At 43.6% G+C, this 18,989-nt stretch overlaps 1 protein-coding gene across 1 annotated transcript in view; it reads right to left on the bottom strand.

The window, feature by feature from the left end:
- Positions 1–6,197: 6,197 nt before the first annotated feature.
- The window catches only part of efna2b (ephrin-A2b), a 33,546-nt gene continuing 20,754 nt past the window's right edge, over positions 6,198–18,989 (bottom strand). The window contains exons 2-4 of the mRNA XM_026323734.2: positions 9,336–9,628; positions 9,068–9,133; positions 6,198–7,257 (exon numbers count right to left, since the gene is read on the bottom strand). Coding sequence (XP_026179519.1) covers positions 7,118–7,257; positions 9,068–9,133; positions 9,336–9,628 — 499 coding nt within the window. The 3' untranslated portion in view covers positions 6,198–7,117. The remainder of the gene's footprint in view (positions 7,258–9,067; positions 9,134–9,335; positions 9,629–18,989) is intronic.

Below are 18,989 nucleotides of genomic sequence, written 5' to 3'. Positions count from 1 at the left end.
TACATATATATATATATATATATATATATGTGTGTGTGTGTGTGTGTATACATGTATATATATATGGTGCAAGTTTGTTATTTTGTGTCTTGGTGAACTTGTTTTGCTGCTTTTGTCTCTTTGTAGAAAATCACTTCAAACCTTCACCTGGGAAGTAAATCAGAGGTAGAGAAGTACTCAGACACTTTACTGCAGTAACAGTAGAAATACCACAGAGTAAAAGTCCTGCATTTAAAGAGTTACTGCAGTAAAAGTCCAAAAGTACCATCATCTAAATGTACTTGAAGTATCCAAAGTAAAAGTAGACATTGTGCAGAATGGCCCATTTGAAGTACTTTATATACCGCTGGGTACCTGACGTTAACTACCTTATGTACTTCTAATTCGAAGTACTTTATGTACTGCTGGGTAGCTGACGTTAACTACCTTATGTACTTCTAATTCGAAGTACTTTATGTACTGCTGGGTAGCTGACGTTAACTACCTCATATACTTCTAATTTGAAGTACTTTATGTACCGCTGGGTACCTGACGTTAACTACCTTATGTACTTCTAATTCGAAGTACTTTATGTACCGCTGGGTAGCTGACGTTAACTACCTTATGTACTTCTAATTCGAAGTACTTTATGTACCGCTGGGTAGCTGACGTTAACTACCTCATGTACTTCTAATTCGAAGTACTTTATGTACCGCTGGGTAGCTGACGTTAATTACCTCATATACTTCTAATTCGAAGTACTTTATGTACCGCTGGGTAGCTGACGTTAATTACCTCATATACTTCTAATTCGAAGTACTTTATGTACCGCTGGGTAGCTGACGTTGACTACCTCATATACTTCTAATTCGAAGTACTTTATGTACCGCTGGGTAGCTGACGTTAACTACCTTATATACTTCTAATTCGAAGTACTTTATGTACCGCTGGGTAGCTGACGTTAACTACCTTATATACTTCTAATTCGAAGTACTTTATGTACCGCTGGGTAGCTGACGTTAACTACCTTATATACTTCTAATTCGAAGTACTTTATGTACCGCTGGGTAGCTGACGTTAACTACCTTATATACTTCTAATTCGAAGTACTTTATGTACCGCTGGGTAGCTGACGTTAATTACCTTATATACTTCTAATTCGAAGTACTTTATGTACCGCTGGGTAGCTGACGTTAACTACCTTATATACTTCTAATTCGAAGTACTTTATGTACCGCTGGGTAGCTGACGTTAACTACCTTATATACTTCTAATTCGAAGTACTTTATGTACCGCTGGGTAGCTGACGTTAACTACCTTATATACTTCTAATTTGAAGTACTTTATATACCGCTGGGTAGCTGACGTTAACTACCTTATATACTTCTAATTTGAAGTACTTTATATACCGCTGGGTAGCTGACCTTAACTACCTTATATACTTCTAATTTGAAGTACTTTATATACTGCTGGGTAGCTGACGTTAACTACCTTATATACTTCTAATTCGAAGTACTTTATGTACCGCTGGGTAGCTGACGTTAACTACCTTATATACTTCTAATTTGAAGTACTTTATGTACCGCTGGGTAGCTGACGTTACCTACCTTGTATACTTCTAATTTGAAGTACTTTATATACCGCTGGGTAGCTGACGTTAACTACCTTGTATACTTCTAATTTGAAGTACTTTATATACCGCTGGGTAGCTGACGTTAACTACCTTATATACTTCTAATTTCAGTTTAGTCAGTTCATGTTTGCTGGGAAATGAAAGTGAAGATGTGTTCAGGCTGAGGGAAAGGTGTGTCTTTGCTGTAGTACAGTAAAAGGTGCAGGATTTGTTTATGAAATAAAGTCCAGGGATGAAGTAGCACAAAATGCAAATAATCAGGTAAAGCAGAAATACCTCAGAAGTGGACTGAGGTACAGAACTTGAGTAAATGTCCTGAGTTTGTTTCCAGGCCTGATGTCAATGAGACCCTCAGGTTGTTATTCAGCAGCAAAGTGGTTTGTGCAGATGTGGAGATGAAATGAACAGATACTGTGATAATTCTGACCAAATGGAGCCAAAGCAAAGATCAACTCAAATGAATAACAAACTTATGGTCTTAAGACGAGATTTAAATAGATGCATATACTGAATGATGGTAAAAATGAAGTATAGATATTAGATAATAGATATTAGCTTTAGTTTCAGGAAAGAAAGCAGTGATGCAGTCATCAGTTGTCACGGGTTTGCAGGTTGTTTCAGAGGAAATCTGATAAAAATCTGAAATGGATTAATGGAAACTTCATTTTTGTTTTAGCATGTTGAGCCGAGCGGTTTGCTCAGACTTTGGTAAAAACAGTTTATTTTTGCGATGAGTGGACAATGAGTCTGCAGGAGGTTGAGTGTGCATGTGAGGATCTGACAGCAGGTGTCACTGTGACTCAGTGTAAACAGCTCAGATCCAGGTCTGTGGCGTCTGTGGTGAAAAGGAGAAACCATTCTTTCTTCTCTCCATCACTTTTCAAATGACCACTCAAAGTTTTCTCCTCGTGGCCTTTTCACTTGCTGCAGGTTGTTTTCGACAGCTGATCCCTGAGGCCTGTCAGATCTTTTGGAAAACTTTACTGATACTGAAGGAAAGAACAGAGTCCCAGTGAACCCTTCAAACCCACACAAACAGTCTGCGAGAGTTTCTGCAGTCAGACACAGATTTCTGTACAAAAACACTTCAAACACAGAATCTGTGATAAGGAACATCCTGATCTGATCATTGCGGCACTTTGGGTTGACCAGACTGAGCTCAGATGAGGCGTATCCATGGCAACAGCATTCATGCACACTTCCTGTAACCGTCTCGCTGTTTGACCCGCGGTTCGTGGATGAAGAGACGCTGGTGATCAGGTTTGTCTCAGGTTACAGTACACACTGGAGTGACGAGGCACCTTGACTTAAATGGATTAATAACAGAAATGAATAATAAAGAGCGGAACTAACGGGGCCCATCGACAGCAGCCCTTTGTCTCAGCACGTTCAGACTGTGGCTTTCTCTGAAACCTGACTCAAGTGGTTGACAGATGTTGTTCAGCCCTAGAAAAGATGCGGAGAAATATTTATCATATCACCTGGAAATAATGGCTGTTCAGAATCAGAAATTCATTCATGCACAGGATTGTATTTTATTTGTGTTGGAGCACCAGGACCAGCAGGAACCAGTCAGTTGAACTGACCCAAATTTGAGTCAAACCAGTGTTGGTGTGTAAATGTTTGTGTGGACAGAGTCGCAGCTTCTCACTGGACTCCCCTGAAAGATGATGATGATGATGAAGGCAGCATCCTTGCTCCTAATGATGTAAGACACAGATGAATGAGTCCTGATTGGTGGGATCAGGAAGATGCTCAGCTGTGTTTATCTCCAGACTGAGGGGTTAGCAGGAATCAGACAGAGGAGAAGATGTCACAGTCTGGAAGTGTTAATAAAAGAAAAGGGTATTTTTCTTTTAATTATTTAATTATAATTTTAAAATATTTTTACTCTTTTAGTGCACTACCTTTGTATGACAGCTGTGGTTACTGGTTAGCTTTCACATTAAATTTTACATTAAAAAGTCATGATGAGCTTCAAAATAAAAGGCAGTATTTCAGAAAAAGCAAAAATAAAATGCAAAAAAAAAAAAAACATGGTCAGGTGTTCCTAATAAATTGGTAACTAAGTGAATCTCTCCAAAAACACAAAAAGTAAAACACAAACTTTCGGTTTCAGCATCTTTGAAAAAATTTTGTTAGTACAAAAAATATTTTAATAACTACGACAAAAAAATCAAAATATTTTCTTGACAAATGGAACAAAATGCAAAATTAGTTTTAGTGAAATTTGTTTATTGGTGGTGAATTTCTCAAACACAGATCCATACATTTTTTTAACATTTCCTTTCAGAAATCTTCAAAGTAAATTCAGTAAATGTAGTAAATGTATTTTATTTCTCCTGCTCATGCAGTGCAGGAAAAGGCCCAGTGACCTCTGACCCCTCGTTAGCTCTTCAGCCAATCAAACGTATTTTTACACAGAACCTTATAAGCATCCAATAAGAAAATATACAAAACATTTTTCTTTCAAAGAATAGATTATGCATTCATTTTAATGTAGAAAAACATTTTGAGTATGAGCTCAGAGATACTGTAAACCAGACACAACAAAAAAAACCCACCAACAGAACATTTTTCTATAGTTTTTCCATCTTACCTTTCAAAAATGGATTCGATCCACACGGAAAACGACACGAAAGAATGACAAACTGTAAAACCCACCGAATTATTGTTCATCAACTGCACCGGAACACACAGGACTACACGGACCAGAATGCAACGTGATGCAAGCAGGAACAAAATGGGAGTAAAACTACATCAACAACAACAAACATCAGATTTTCCTCCTGCATTTTTACAAACGACAAATGGCACAAACAGAAAATTAAAAACTTTAGTTCCAAGTGCTACACCATCGTCGTCCTCCATCACAGTGCGTTCGTTAGATATACTGCATTTCCCAGCATGCCCTGCTCGTCCACACAAAGACATGCTCCCATCCATCAGCAGGAGGGATGGCAAAAAATGGTTGATTGATGAATAGGTCACCTCGACCACACGGTGTCGCTGTTTCTCAGTCACTACAAATTCAGCACCAGTGGAAAAAAGGCCATTTCTGATCGGTTCGTTTAATTTTGCACATAACATTCGTTTTTATTTGTACAACAAAAGTACTTAGAAAAAAAGTGACCCCCTACCCCCTTCAATAAAAGTCAAAACAAGTCTTTGGCAGATTTACAGAAATGAAAGGCTGAAGGTGGTCCAGACAACCGACTGACGGGATCATTACATTCACAGAAATGAGCCACGACGTTTAGTTTGGATTCGGGCTGAACAATTATTCGCCTTTACGTCGATTCTGTGAGAGTGAAAACTCAAACCACAACATATTTTAGTCTTGACAAGCTGCGGGGTCGCCAACTATTCCTTTTATTAGCTCATCCCATTAGCCTGAGAAGCTAAGCTAGCTTGATGTCTGTGCAGATATGTTAGCCCAACTTGTCAATGAACCTGCAGTGGCTGAAGCTAAGCTAGCTCATCCATAGCTTGTCAAGCTAGCTCACCTTTAGTTTGTCAAGCTAAGCTAGCTCATACCCCATGTGTCTCTAAGGAAATGTTAGCTTATCCTGTTAGCCTGAGAAGCTATACGGGCTTGTTCCTTAGGTCTGTGACGCTATGCTAGCTCACCTTTAGCTTGAGAAGCTAAGCTAGCTCACCTTTAGCTTGAGGAGCTAAGCTAGCTCACTTTTAGTTTGAGAAGCTAAGCTAGCTCACCTTCAGCTTGAGAAGCTAAGCTAGCTCACCTTTAGTTTGTCAAGCTAAGCTAGCTCATACCCCATGTGTCTCTAAGGAAATGTTAGCTTATCCTGTTAGCCTGAGAAGCTATACGGGCTTGTTCCTTAGGTCTGTGACGCTATGCTAGCTCACCTTTAGCTTGAGAAGCTAAGCTAGCTCACCTTTAGCTTGAGGAGCTAAGCTAGCTCACTTTTAGTTTGAGAAGCTAAGCTAGCTCACCTTCAGCTTGAGAAGCTAAGCTAGCTCACTTTTACCTTGAGAAGCTAAGCTAGCTCATCTTTAGCTTGTTGAATCGCGTCAGGCCCTGGAAAGATCGATGCTCATGTCTGTTACGGATTTCAGATGATAATTAAATAGTTGCTGCATGTCCTGACGGATAATGGACATAATACGTTGCTGTCTAACTTTGGCCAAATCTACACTGAGATGAAACAAGACGTTCAGGGATGTTCATGTGAGAACTGAACCAGTTTAGAACCATTTAATCCAGGTGGTTTGGACTAAACCACGACTCAAAAACTTGGACGGGCTAGTTTCAGAGCCCATCAGTGAGAATGTGTGTGCACACTGACCCTGTGTGGCTGGTTTCTGTCACTGTAACCAGAGCTCAGCTGGACTCTCTGCTGGTGTAGACTGAAGGTCCATGTTCTGTTGATGAAACCAGCCTGATGTGTTTTCTTTTTATCCAGACAAACCGACTCCATCAACTGCCACATTTCACACTCAGGTGAGTCCTCGGTACAAATACCTGTTTCCAGCAGCTGGTAAATGTCTCATCTGATATTTCCTGCTGTAAATCATCTGTTCGTTCTGGCCCATATTTAGTCTGTTTGCAAGTTCGAGCTGATTTACTCCAAATGGTTTATTCTGACTGAACAGTCCTATGAAGTCAGAGCTCTAATAATTGATTGATCATATCTTGTGCAAAAACAATTCATATAACTCTCAAATCTTTTAGGGTGAAATTCAAAAAGCCTTCATTTGATTTAGTTAATTAACTGTGATTCAGTTTGTGGTTCTATTTAAGTAGTGGATGATTTAAGAGCCTGTGGAGCAGGTGTCAAATTCTCCTTCTGTTTTCCATTCATGAACATACAGACCTGAAATCAGGAGACGCACTGACACGTCTTCATGCTGAATGATTTCCAGTCTGTTTTCACACGAATGGAAACATCTGAAAGTTGAGAGAATGCATTCAAATGTTTGTGACATATCCCCAAAGTGTGACAGTTAATTATTTGGATTTAGGTTTTAGATATAACATGTGCCGTGTATTAGAAAATGTATTAATTTATTTTGTGCACATGATTTTACCTGTTTGCTTGTTTTTATATTTTACACATGATAAAAAAATCTATTCACTCTGTATAAATATAGAACATGAAAATATCACCTTTAATTTGCATCAAATGTTTATCTTGTGTACCTATACAAAGATTATTTATTTTATCGTGTTAACAGAATACTAACTCATGCATATAATCAGGTTTCTATTAAAACAGTCCTCCTGTGGGACTGCGGGTAGATTTGGAGTAAACAGCTCAAACTGCTCGTCCTCAGTTTGTTTCAGAAATTTTGGCTCTGAACTGAAACTCTTTGTTAAAACTGCGTCAGTCGACTCCGTCTCTGGTCTTTATTGGACTTTAAACAGACACATCTTCCACAGACTCCCCTGCCAGTGGGATCGGCCGAGCCGCTGACTGCCGTTTGGATGAAGGTCAGAGGTCAGAGAGGGAGCACAGGTGGGTTGCCAGGGAGGAGGAGGTGCTATGAGGAGGTGTGGAGGAGGACGAGGAGGAGGGCGAGCAACATGGCGGTGAACGGCGAGAGGCGAGGCACGGCGAGGCTGCAGCCGCCGGTGGTGTCGTCTGTCAGAAAGGGCTCCGGAGACTCGTACACCGAATCATCTGCAAGAGACGGAGGAGGAGGTGATCAGGCAACGATTTGACATCTGAGAGCTGAATTTCTTTACTCTGCGGATTAATGAACAGCACATGGGCTGTTTCAATCTGTTCATGACTCTGCAAACCATTTATCAGATTATCTCCTCATAAGAAAGTTACTGAACATTAGGAACACAACAGATGAACTCAGAGTTTGGGACAAATCTATTAATCCTTTGCCAGTTTTCTGCGTCTGTTGTGCTCCCGACAGTTTTTAATGTTGAAACAATTAAACCTGAGGAGCAAACACCACAAGGCCGATCGGATCAGATCAAATGTTTGTTTGTAAACAGTTTATTCAAACTAATAAAGTTTTCAACCATGAATGAACCTTTCAGACATTTTGTGATGTTTATTAGTTTGCCTGTGATGGACTGGGGACCTGTCCAGGGTGGACCCCTGCCTTTCACCCAAAGAGAGCTGGGATAGGCTCCAGCTGATCCCTGTGACCCTGGTTAGGACTAAGGGGGTCTAGATGATGGATGGATGGTTTGCTCCTGAGGTTTATGAATTGTTTGCATGTTTTATGAATCTCCCTGCCAGAAGACAGATTAATAAAAGAATAATTGTTGTGACTAAGCTGCCAAAGTTTTAATAAACTTCATGTGAACTAATCAGTAATAAATACTGCAAAAGTTGAGTTGGTCTGTTTGTGATGTTTATTGTTTATTAATCTTTAAATCACATCTATTCATCTATTCTGATGTTAATTAGTCTGTGAGCTGCATTAATTATTATTTATCTGTTTGGGACATTTATTAAGAAACTGCTGATAAATGGATAAATAAACATCCCAAACACGAGTTTATCTGGATTCATCATCACAGCTTCATAAACACTGGATACAGATTAATAAAGCTGATTAATAAATAGTCAGGAGCAGCGTTTACTATCTTCTTTAATTATTTAACTAATTATTTAACCTTTTGAAGACAGATTTTATAATTTCATACTGTTATTCCCAAAGCATTAAATCGTTCCCTGCAGGAACATTCTTTTAAATTAATGTGCAAACAACCAGTTATATGAGATTCCTTCCTTATTCTCTTATTGTGAATCTCTTTTAAAATGGTTTTCTAATTTATTTTGTTGCAGAAAGAGCCTTTATTGTGAAAGAGTCAGATTAGTAACAGGAGGATTGATTTTTTTTCTGTGGTGTCAATGTGCAGCGGATCCACCTCCACAGCCGCAGAGCTCAGTGTGAACTCCAGCGTCACCACAGCACCGCGCTCTCGCAGCGACAGTTGGAGTCCAGCACCTTCACGGTGACAGCTGGGAGGCTTCACACTCCCTCTGCTGCTGCCTGACACGTACACTGTTCCATCAGGGAGAAACATTTCCTGAGACGTCAGAGATTTTCATCGGAGCCCCTTCACACTGATAAAACTCTTCATGGTTTTACTCATTTTGTCTGTTGGTTCCAGCTAAATTACACACTAAGATATTGATGTCAGAACCTGCTCACATGAACTGGAATCTTTCTTTCACAATAAAAGCTCCTCCTGAATTTGCCCTAAACTCAGTGTAAGTCATTCAGGAGTCAGCAGCCAATCAGCAGCCTCCGTTCACACCTGCAGACGCAGCACAGACTTCAGGTGACGTTTCTTCACGGCGTAAACGCTTCACATTTCAATCTGTGCACGTGTGTAGAACAACACTTTTTAAACGCACAGTTTGACAACACAACGTCCCTTTACGCCGTGAGGACGTCACGTAAAGCCCGGCTGCTGCTTCCTGTGCTGGTTCCTGTGCTGATGGGACACAACGGACTCACTGGCCGGTTTGACGTAGACTTTGAGCTTCAGACACGGTTTCCCAGCCAGGGTCGCATGTGGAGACGCTGCAGAGGAAACACACGAATCAATAGCTGATCACATTTCAACAACATTCCTGATCAGCTCGTCACTAACACACAGATGTACAGAGACACACTCAAAACACACACGCAGGTTCAGGTACTAGGAAAGTACTCACAGATGTAGTAGTACTAGGAAAGCTCAGCAGTACTCACAGATGTACTAGGAAAGCTCAGCAGTACTCACAGATGTAGTAGTACTCGTGTCCCGGCCGGAACTCGAAGCCCAGGCTGAAGGGTGTGAATAGCTGGAACTTCTCGGAGAACTTGAGCGGCCCGTTGGGACTCTGGGGCCGGTTGCATTCCCAGCGTTTGAAGCCCTTCCGGCGGTGGTCGCAGGTGGTGTACCCGTCGTAGTTCACCATGTACAGCACGTAGTGCTCCATGCGCTCGGCCAGCTGCGGCACGTCATAGTGCGGGCAGTAGATGTCCAGGTAGTCGTTGATCGCCACCTCCACCGTGTAGTCGTCCTGGAAAAACCTGCGGAGGGGAGGGAGCAGAAAAGGCTTTTAGTGTTGGCCTTTGTTTACTGCCCAGAGATGAAGTCACTCCATCTGAGGCCCAGTTCACAAATTTGCAAACCCAAATAAATAAATGGAGACACAGCAGCGTAGGGTCAGCTGAACAACATGCTCATTTTCATTATCAATCAATCAGGTTGTATTAGAGATTGAGGTCGGAACCACGGCTGGACCCACTTCCTGTCAGCAGCTCACTGGGAACAGGCCTCTTCAGTTTGGACCAAGGGTCCTCAGGTCACTTACACCAGGTTCTACCAGCAGAGGGAGCTTTAATTCAGCTTTAACACTTTTTAATGGTGATGACAGAAGTTGACACATGAAACCATCATGGGTCCTGCACTAAAGAGCCAGACCTCCCTGCTTTAAAACAGCCTGATGTGTGTCAGCTCCTCAACAGTGACCTTTCCTCTGCATGGCCTGTGCACACAGCTCTTTGGAAACTCTTTCCAGTGAAAGTCCAACTTGGACATCATGACGACTAAGACCTTCCTCAGTGACCTGCTGCGTCTAGGAAAAAGAAAATCCAACACTGATTGTTTCATTTTGTTTCCTGGGACTTTTTCACCGGCGTGTCCGTACGCAGGGATTCAGGGCTGGCATGTTTTTACTCTGACTGTCTGACTGTTTGGACAAACACATGAATTTACCAGGAAACAACATCAGCTGATTGTGTTTCCTCGGAAAAGCGTGTTGATGTTGTGTGTCTGCCGATCTGAGGCTGGATCTGCGTGCACTGACAGCAGCTCTGTCAACGGGGACAGCTGGTTTCACAGCTCAGCTCCACAGAGACACACACACTAATGAGGCCGACACTGCAAAAACATTAACACACAGCTGTTGTCATCACAACCCCACCCGCCAGGGAGGCCCTGGAAGTGAAAGCCAGCGTCCACCTGAAGAGCAGGCGAGTCCCTGCAGGCCAAGCTCTGGGCTATGACTGTTTCACTCCACAGTCTGAAACACTCAGCAGGTCTGAAACTGTCCCCCCAAAGACCGAATGAAAAAGAAAAATGCTGTTGTCGATGTGTTTAGAGCTTTAACCATTTCAGCTCCGTCACTTTCTGAGAAATAAAAAGCTGGTTTCTGTGAAGGTTTCAGGGAAACTGGTGTCAATATAAAATAAAAGCTGATTTCTGCCTCCTGCTCATTCTGACTGCTGCCTTCTTATTGACGGCTCATAATAAATTGATAAAGCATTAGGACGTGAGTTTGTAGCCAGTAATAGATGGATTAACAATCTGTGGTTTAGGAAACAGCTTTTTTTCACTGAAACCAGAGCAATGCAGTAAAATAAAGTTTCTCGTGACTGATGTAAAACATGTCGGTGAATCAGGGAAAAGGGTTTGTGTCTGTCATTTCCATAATGTAATTGAACACAGCAACACCTCCCTCCATTCAGCCAAAACAAGCTCATCAGACTTCATCTGTCTCTGAATATTCATGCAAACCAACAGAACCACAACACTGTTAGTCACAATACTTCATCCCAATCGTCCAATCAGCAGAGCTAATTTGGATTTTAGTAATGAGGCTTGGACTGACTGATTTGGTTTCTCACGGTGCATCTGATTGGCCGAACCATGGCGCTTAATCACAGCTTCACTCCCATTTAACAAGAAAAAAGGTGTTTGACAGAGGAGGGGCCGGGGAGTGATGGGATGATTCACTGTTTACTGGACTGAAATGAAACACACAGTAAGTGAAAGTGATTCTGCTGGATTTACATACAGAAACACTGGCTGAATACTAAGGAGTCAATCTGAAATCTTCCCTCATTGTCACCCTGAGTCCACATGTAGACAAGGAAGCTCCACTTGGGCACAAAATGTCATCTGCCCAGCTCCCGAGCTCACCTGTAACCATGGTAACTGTACACAACAAAGGTGGAGGTGGTTGTAGCCATGGTAACTGTACACACCAAAGGTGGAAGCGGTTGTAGCCATGGTAACTGTACACAAGGATGGAGATGGTTGTAGTCATGGTAACTGTACACAAGAAGGATAGAAATGGTTGTAGCCATGGTAACAACAACAACAAAGGTGGAGATGGTTGTAGCCATGGTAACAACAACAACAAAGAGGGAGGTGGTTGTAGCCTAGTAAGAGACAAAAATGTTCACACACAGGACAAACATTTATGTCACTGACCAAAACTGGACTTTTGTATCTAAAAGTATTCACTGTTACCTAAAGACTCAAAGAAAAGGCGTGGATGAAAACTGATGCTGAGGGAGGACAGATGGAGCAGCGTCTCCTCCGCCTCGCCCTCTTCGTCTTGTCTAACTCCATTAGCAAAGTGGCGGCTAACTCAGTTAGCTGAGGGATCGAGTGACTAAGAGCTGAGAGCCAGCGGTGCATTCACTGAACTCTGTCCTCTCCACGCTCACATCATCACTCATTTCTTTAATGGAGGGAGGCTCCCCGTCCATCCCAGCAGGCCGCAGGGTGACCGGGTTCACCACCAGCACTTAGCCTGAGCACAGATGGATGAGAGCCTCCGCAGAGACTGAGCATTAACACAGGAGATGGGATTTCTGTTTAACTGCACTGGAATGAAAGCTGAACATCACCAAGCAGCACAGATTCATTTGTGCAGCTGGTACAGACCTCCTAAAATAAATCAAGCTGTTATTGCCAGGTAACATCAACTCTAAAGTCACAAACATACACTGTGCCAATAAAGAACAGCCATCCCATCTCTGTAGAAGGAACCGAACTAACATCCAGACATCTCAGAATATGTTTGGATGAAACTCTGTCGTTCCATATTCACACTGAAGATAAATAAGCTAAACCAGGTTCTGGACTCACACACATTATGCTGAGACACCACATTCATTGGCGCTGTCAGTCTCTGGATGGGATTTGGACTCACTAACACACACACACACACACACACACACACACACACACACACACACACTGTGCTGAGCTGATTCTGTTGCTGGAGGTTTTTACAGTCTGAACCTTTAAACCTGACCAGTCACTTCACAGCTGCTGCTCCGTAAACAAGTTTAGACTCGAGCATCGTGATCCAAAGAGCAGTTCAGTGTTTTCTGATGACACTCACAGCTGGACAACAACCCCCGTTTTCTCCTTTCTTTGGTGACAAATCCACCATTTGAACTGATCCAGGAGTCCACAGAACAGGAAGCTGAAACTGACAGAAACTCAGCAGGTGTGAACAGCGAAGATGCTTCCTCTGCTGTCATTTCTCACACATTTGTTGTGTTTCTGCAGCAGCTGCAGTGAATCTCTCTCTGCTCAGAGGACATTGATTTCACAGCTCCCACCACGGCTCTCTGTGATTTACTGTTTAATCTGTGCAGGTCTCTGAAGGTCAGGTGGATTAGATCCAGGTCTTGTGTGGACGAGGACGGGTCGAGGTCATTCGTCAGACCTGACAGAGCGGACACAGCGCGGATTCTCTGCAGCGATGAAAATGGACCAGATGACAGATTAATGTTCAGATCTGCTCAGACACAATCAGCACAGTGTTAACGTGAACCAGGTTTATTCTGCCCAGGTGGAAAAACTCTTCCAACCAGGGGCCAAAAAAAACCCAGAGACTACGAGACCAAATCAGGACCAGAAAGAAACAAGAGAACCTGAATATTGGATGAAGAGCTTGAACTAAAAGTTGAATAGAGCTGTGATTAACCAAGTCTACACAGGTGAAGATTTGTTTTTAATTTCCATCACGGTTTTGCCTCAGGAACATCTTATTAAATTATCTCTGACCAGCATGAGCAGGATTTTCCCAGAGCAGCAGCTTCATTATTTCTGTCCCACAGTCAGGTGATCGATGCCCTGTGGAGATACTCTGCAGTGCATTGTGTTGCTGTGTGTGTTACTGTAACCTGACTCTGCCCTGACAGGACCAGCTACAATACCCACAGTGTTTCCTCCAGGTTCAGACAAGAAGCTACAAGCTACAAGACAAAACTATCTGATCTGCTGTCCGAACACCTGATCCTGCCGGCTGAACACACACACACACACGCAGAGTTTTTGTTTTTGTAAAGAGAAACCTCCATCCACTCCCTGCATTGCATGTGAGAGCAGCAGGAGCTATGAAACAGCCTGGGGAACAATACGAGTGAAAGGCAGCCACCGGTGGAAAGTAAGACTGAGGCCAGATTTAAGGGAACATACATCGGACACATTCAGAGACGTTTGCATGTGTCTTTTATAGTTGGTTTTAATGTGACATAAATCCCGAGACAGAACCAGAACAAGACTGGCAGTAAATTTAAACACCTTGAAGAGGAATTTAGGTTTAAAGCATCCATCCATCGGCCTCCTGCAACTTATCCAGGGTCGGGTCACAGGAGCTCCGGGTTGGGCAGGGTCAGTAGAGCAGTTCAGACTTCACTGTCCCCAGGGATGTTTTCCAGCTCCTCCTGATTGACCAGAGTCAGTCCCAGGCCAGAGGGGATGTATAATCTCTCCACGTATTCTGGCACTGTTCAGGAGCCTCTGACAAACTGGACCTGCCCAGAAAACCTGCAGTGATCAGATGCCTTCATTCTGCACAAAGAAGCAGCAGCTCTACTCTGAGTTTCTTCTGGATGTCCACCTCCTCAGCCCGCCTGTAAAGCCCAGCCACCCTATGCAGGAAACTCATTTCAGCTGCTTATGTTTATTTCTCAGTCTTTCACTGCCCAAGTCTCATGACCAGTGGTGACGGTTGGAACTATTCAAGCGTCACTTCAGGGTCCGAACCCACTTCACCACAACGGTCCGTACAAAGGCTCCAGTACTGCTGACGCTGCACTGATCCTCGTGTCAACTCACTCCCAACCTGAAGGGAGCAGTCTAACTGCAATCTAGCTGCTCTTCCAGTTGCTCCTTCTACCTTTTAGTCTTTTAACCAATCAGCTTACTGAACAAACAGGTCTGCCCAACACACCCTGAAGGTTAGGGGAATGTGTATATCAGCACCCATGGTTACCCTTAACACCCTTCTCCACATACGTCTGAGTAAACGTTTGTGTTTCTTCAGAGACGCATGAATCCAAATTCACCTGGAGGAGATGAAACCTGGTCGTGAACTGACTCAAATTATCAGTAACTCTGTGGAAAAGGTTGTTTCAAAGTGTAAAACTGTACGTTTCTGGTTTTGCATCTGTGCACAGTAGCTGTTCTGAGTGGTGTGATTTTCAGAGTGAGGGTCACGTTAACTGAACGTGTCACACCCAGTCAGCAGCCACGTGGCCATGGAAACATGACTCTAGTTTCTTTGTCTGCATCCACGTCTCAGCTGCACTATCTCAGTCCTGATGTTCCCACAGTGTGAACAGACCAAATCAGATGTTCTCAGATCAGATCTAGGTCACTTGCTGATACATGTCCCTGACAGACAACAAACACACAAACAGCAGAACTGATGGAAACAGCAGGACACTCAGGCCTCGGATGTGGACTAAGTCGTTGTCTGTAGTTTCTACAGCATAATATGCTAAACTCCACACACCTGGTGCGTGTGTGTGTGTGTGTGTGTGTGTGTGTGTATAAATCACGGTGTACGGGTACAGCTCTGTAACACTGATCTGTGGTTAGCCTAGCTCAACACAAACACTGAAAGCAGATGGAAACTGTTAGCCTAGCTTAGCTCCATATAACCTCCCCACAAACCCAGAGAAGAATGAGTTGTAAAAGAGGACTTGGGTATCTGCCACCTGTCAATCAACCCCCTGGCTCCACCTAGCCTATATCGCCGCCTCACCCATCCTGCCCACCCCCCACCCACACCCAGACAGAAACAACACAAACAATAGGAGGCTGCTGCTGCTGCTTTGTGAGAGGGTGAACCCTGTCACAACACACAATGACCCCTCCCCTCCCCTCATGTGGGTCATGTGACCCTTGTTGGCCCCAGGACCCCGCCGGGCCCTCTATTATCTTTAGTCCTGTCAATCATCTTGTTGTAAGCGGGAGGAAGAGGAGGAGGAGGAAGGTCAACTCTACTGTGGACTCGCTCAGGTTGTATGGGCACGAAACACGGCTCACAGCTGAAAACAGTCCTAGAAACAACAAGTGGTCCTTGAATGTGCATGTGTGTAAATCCAAGTCATGATGGACCAACAGAAGAGGGCTCAGGAGGTTTGACAGGGGACCATGACCTGAAAAACCTGGAATAATAAAGCTTTCTTAAAGATAACACAGAAAAACCAGCCTGGAAAAGGGGTTTTGATTGTGCACAGTGCAAACCCAGGTGCTGTCACTAAAACAGACTCTGTAAAAGGACAAGACAAGGTCCTGGAAAGCATTTGCTCAGGAAAGGTTTTGCACATCAATGCGCATGTGCATGGCCCCTGTCTCCAGAAGATTTCAGGCCCTCCAGACAAGGATTGGCAGGTCTCTCCTGCCAGCTGGCAGCATCTTTATCACTTCGACTGAGTCCGGCCTGTGGCTGGCTCAGTGCCACAGTGCTTCACACTTCTGCTGCACAAAACCCAGGAATTATCAACGTCCTCTGCTTTTAGACGGTTTAGACTCACTTCACTTCGGTCTATACTGAGACCCTCATCCCTCCATTGTCTCAGATCAACTCTTGGCAGTAGCTGTGCTGACTCGGGTGGGGGAGCATTTATAGTTGAATCATTTTATTTGACATAGTACATGTTCTACAAGAGTTTTAATGTGACAAATACATATACTGAAATAATAATATGAATAGAAAGATGAGACATTCTGAGTCTCAGACTGTTTTCAAAGTGCTGACAGATACGTGATTGATCTTGAAGCCTGGTTTTCAAATCAAAATTTATTGAGTATGTGAACAGCCACAGAATCGCACGTTGGTGTTTTGTGGTTCTCAGTGTTTTCATGTGGTCGAATCGATTTGAAATAAATAATAAATCTGAAACATCAATCCGTCAAGACAATTTCAACTCGGTGTGCCCAGTACAGACATAAAGAGACAGGAGTTTAGCCTAGCTTAGCATCAAGGTTGGAAGCAGCGGGAAACTGTTTGCTATGAAAACAATAGACAGTGATGAAGAGGAACAGGATGAAGATGACAGCAGAATTTTAATTTGAGGAGGAAAAGTGGAAGGAAGTGTGGTGATGTAGAGGATGAGAAGATGAAGAGCATGTGTCTGACTGGGAGGTGGAAGACATGGGCTGTGTGTTTGATTGGCAGACAGTTCTAACCAATTCAGACAAGCTACTGAAGCAGGACGAAGTTGCCTGGGCAACCAGAGGAGGCCCTATCAGAGCTGCCAGTCAAAAAGACAGTCTGTACTGTCCCTCTGTTGATAGGTGACAAATTTTAGTTTATCGACATGAAGGCATCCCTGTATCGTGAAGACACCCTGCACCGTGAAGACACCCTGCACCGTGAGGACACCCTGCCCCGCGAGGACACCCTGCACCGCGAGGACACGCTGCACCGCGAGGACACCCTGAACCGCGAGGACACCCTGCACCGCGAGGACAGCCTGCCCCGCGAGGACACCCTGCACCACGAGGACATACCTGCACCGTGAGGACACCCTGTACCGCGAGGACACGCTGCACCGCGAGGACACCCTGAACCGCGAGGACATACCTGCACTGTGAGGACACCCTGCACCGCGAGGAAACCCTGCACCGCGAGGACATACCTGCACCGTGAGGACACCCTGCACCGCGAGGACACCCTGTACCGCGAGGACACCTCTGCACCGTGAGGACATACTTGCACCATGAGGACACTCGTGCACTGTGACACGTCTACATGTTTGCATTTTGTCCAAATCAAGCCTCTGAAGAGCTCCTGGAAAAAGCCTCTGCCTGTCCTTGTCTGTCTCCTCTCAGAGATTATATTTTCTCTTTAATCTTTGCGGCCACTTGGACTATGAGCTGTGTACAACTACTCAGCATCATTTTGTAAAAAATATAATCGGCTCCTAAAGAGCCGCATCAAGAACAGAGAAAAATTCAACATAATTCAAACTGATGCAAGAGATGTTGTTTCACAACATCCAAGCCCCGCCCCTAGCCAGGTACATAGATCCCACCTGCTACACCAAACCCCCTACGAGACACTACACACTAACACACACACCAGCCACAGCTCTCTGGAGCCTCATAAAGAGAAACAGAAACAGTGCCGCAGCTCGTCCCTCGACTCAGGATCATTAGTCTCGTTTCTCCTCATTAAACTAATCAACCAATCACAACCATCCGTGCCTCGTTAGCAAACAACAGCTTAAATCATCAGAGACACACACAGGACGTTTAGGTCGAAGGTCATCAGTCACAGTCACAGGATGGTTTGAGAGAATTAATGCTCCATCAGTTTAAACATTGAGACACTGGAGGAAATTAGGCTTCAAGGTCTGTGTTGTATGAACAAGTGTGATAAGACATTGATCAAAACTGACAGATCACATAAGCAGTTATATTGATCAGCCCGAGACCTGACACACTGTACGTTGTAGGTTTCTCTGAAAAGAATGAACTGATTGTCTTTCGAATGTCTAATTTAAATTTTTCGATTAAAAAAAATATAAGGCTGAATTAGAGTTAAATAGAAACAACTTGGTTTCTGCTGTGCAACGTCCAAACTGACCCAGACGTTTGTCTGTAGCCCCAGAAATGACAAAAATGAAATTTACATTGTATGAAAAGTGTCATAATCTTAACTCTCAACCAGGTTGATAATTCTTTTCATATTTGTGAGTAAAAATGAAGACGTTTCATTTTCATCTGATTGTTCACAGAAAATAATTTAACTGTCCATAAATTCCTCGATTTCTTTTAGCATCAGGTTTAACCAGGTTTAGGTTCGAGTCAGGGGCCAGAAGATTAAACCAGAGCGAGTCCTGAGGGACAGAAGTCCGTCCCAGTGCGAGCCGTGAACATCTGTCAGAATATCTGGATGCTGCTGTTTGAAACATGAACTCCTGACTGAGGGTGTGTGTGTCTGCTACTGTGGACATAACACACACTCAGACCACATGTGCTCAACCTTCTGTGGATAGTGGACAAATTTTAGTTCAGTGGCATCGTTGTGAGGACGTTCGTGCCAATGAGGTCGTTCATACACCAGACATGAGCAAAGAAAACAGACTGGTCCGGCATTCAGTCAGCCCACATCAGAAGAGACCTGATAATAATAAGACCTGATCTGGAATTTGCTGGACCTGAACAGACACAAAGACCTGTCTGACCTCGTCTCCTTTGTTGAGTCTGAACATAATTACTCTCCTCACCTGGACTCCGCCATTTAAACTGGCAGCGAGAGAACTCACTGTGGTCTGCCTACTAATTTTCATATCACAGTCTTCATCAGCAGGAGACGGCTTCACATTTTCCATCTTCCTGAGCATT

This window comes from Mastacembelus armatus, chromosome 4, assembly GCF_900324485.2.
Source record: "Mastacembelus armatus chromosome 4, fMasArm1.2, whole genome shotgun sequence".
Taxonomy (NCBI): domain Eukaryota; kingdom Metazoa; phylum Chordata; class Actinopteri; order Synbranchiformes; family Mastacembelidae; genus Mastacembelus; species Mastacembelus armatus.
Note: the sequence above shows the minus strand (reverse complement) of the source record. Positions and strands in the feature narration are given on the sequence as shown.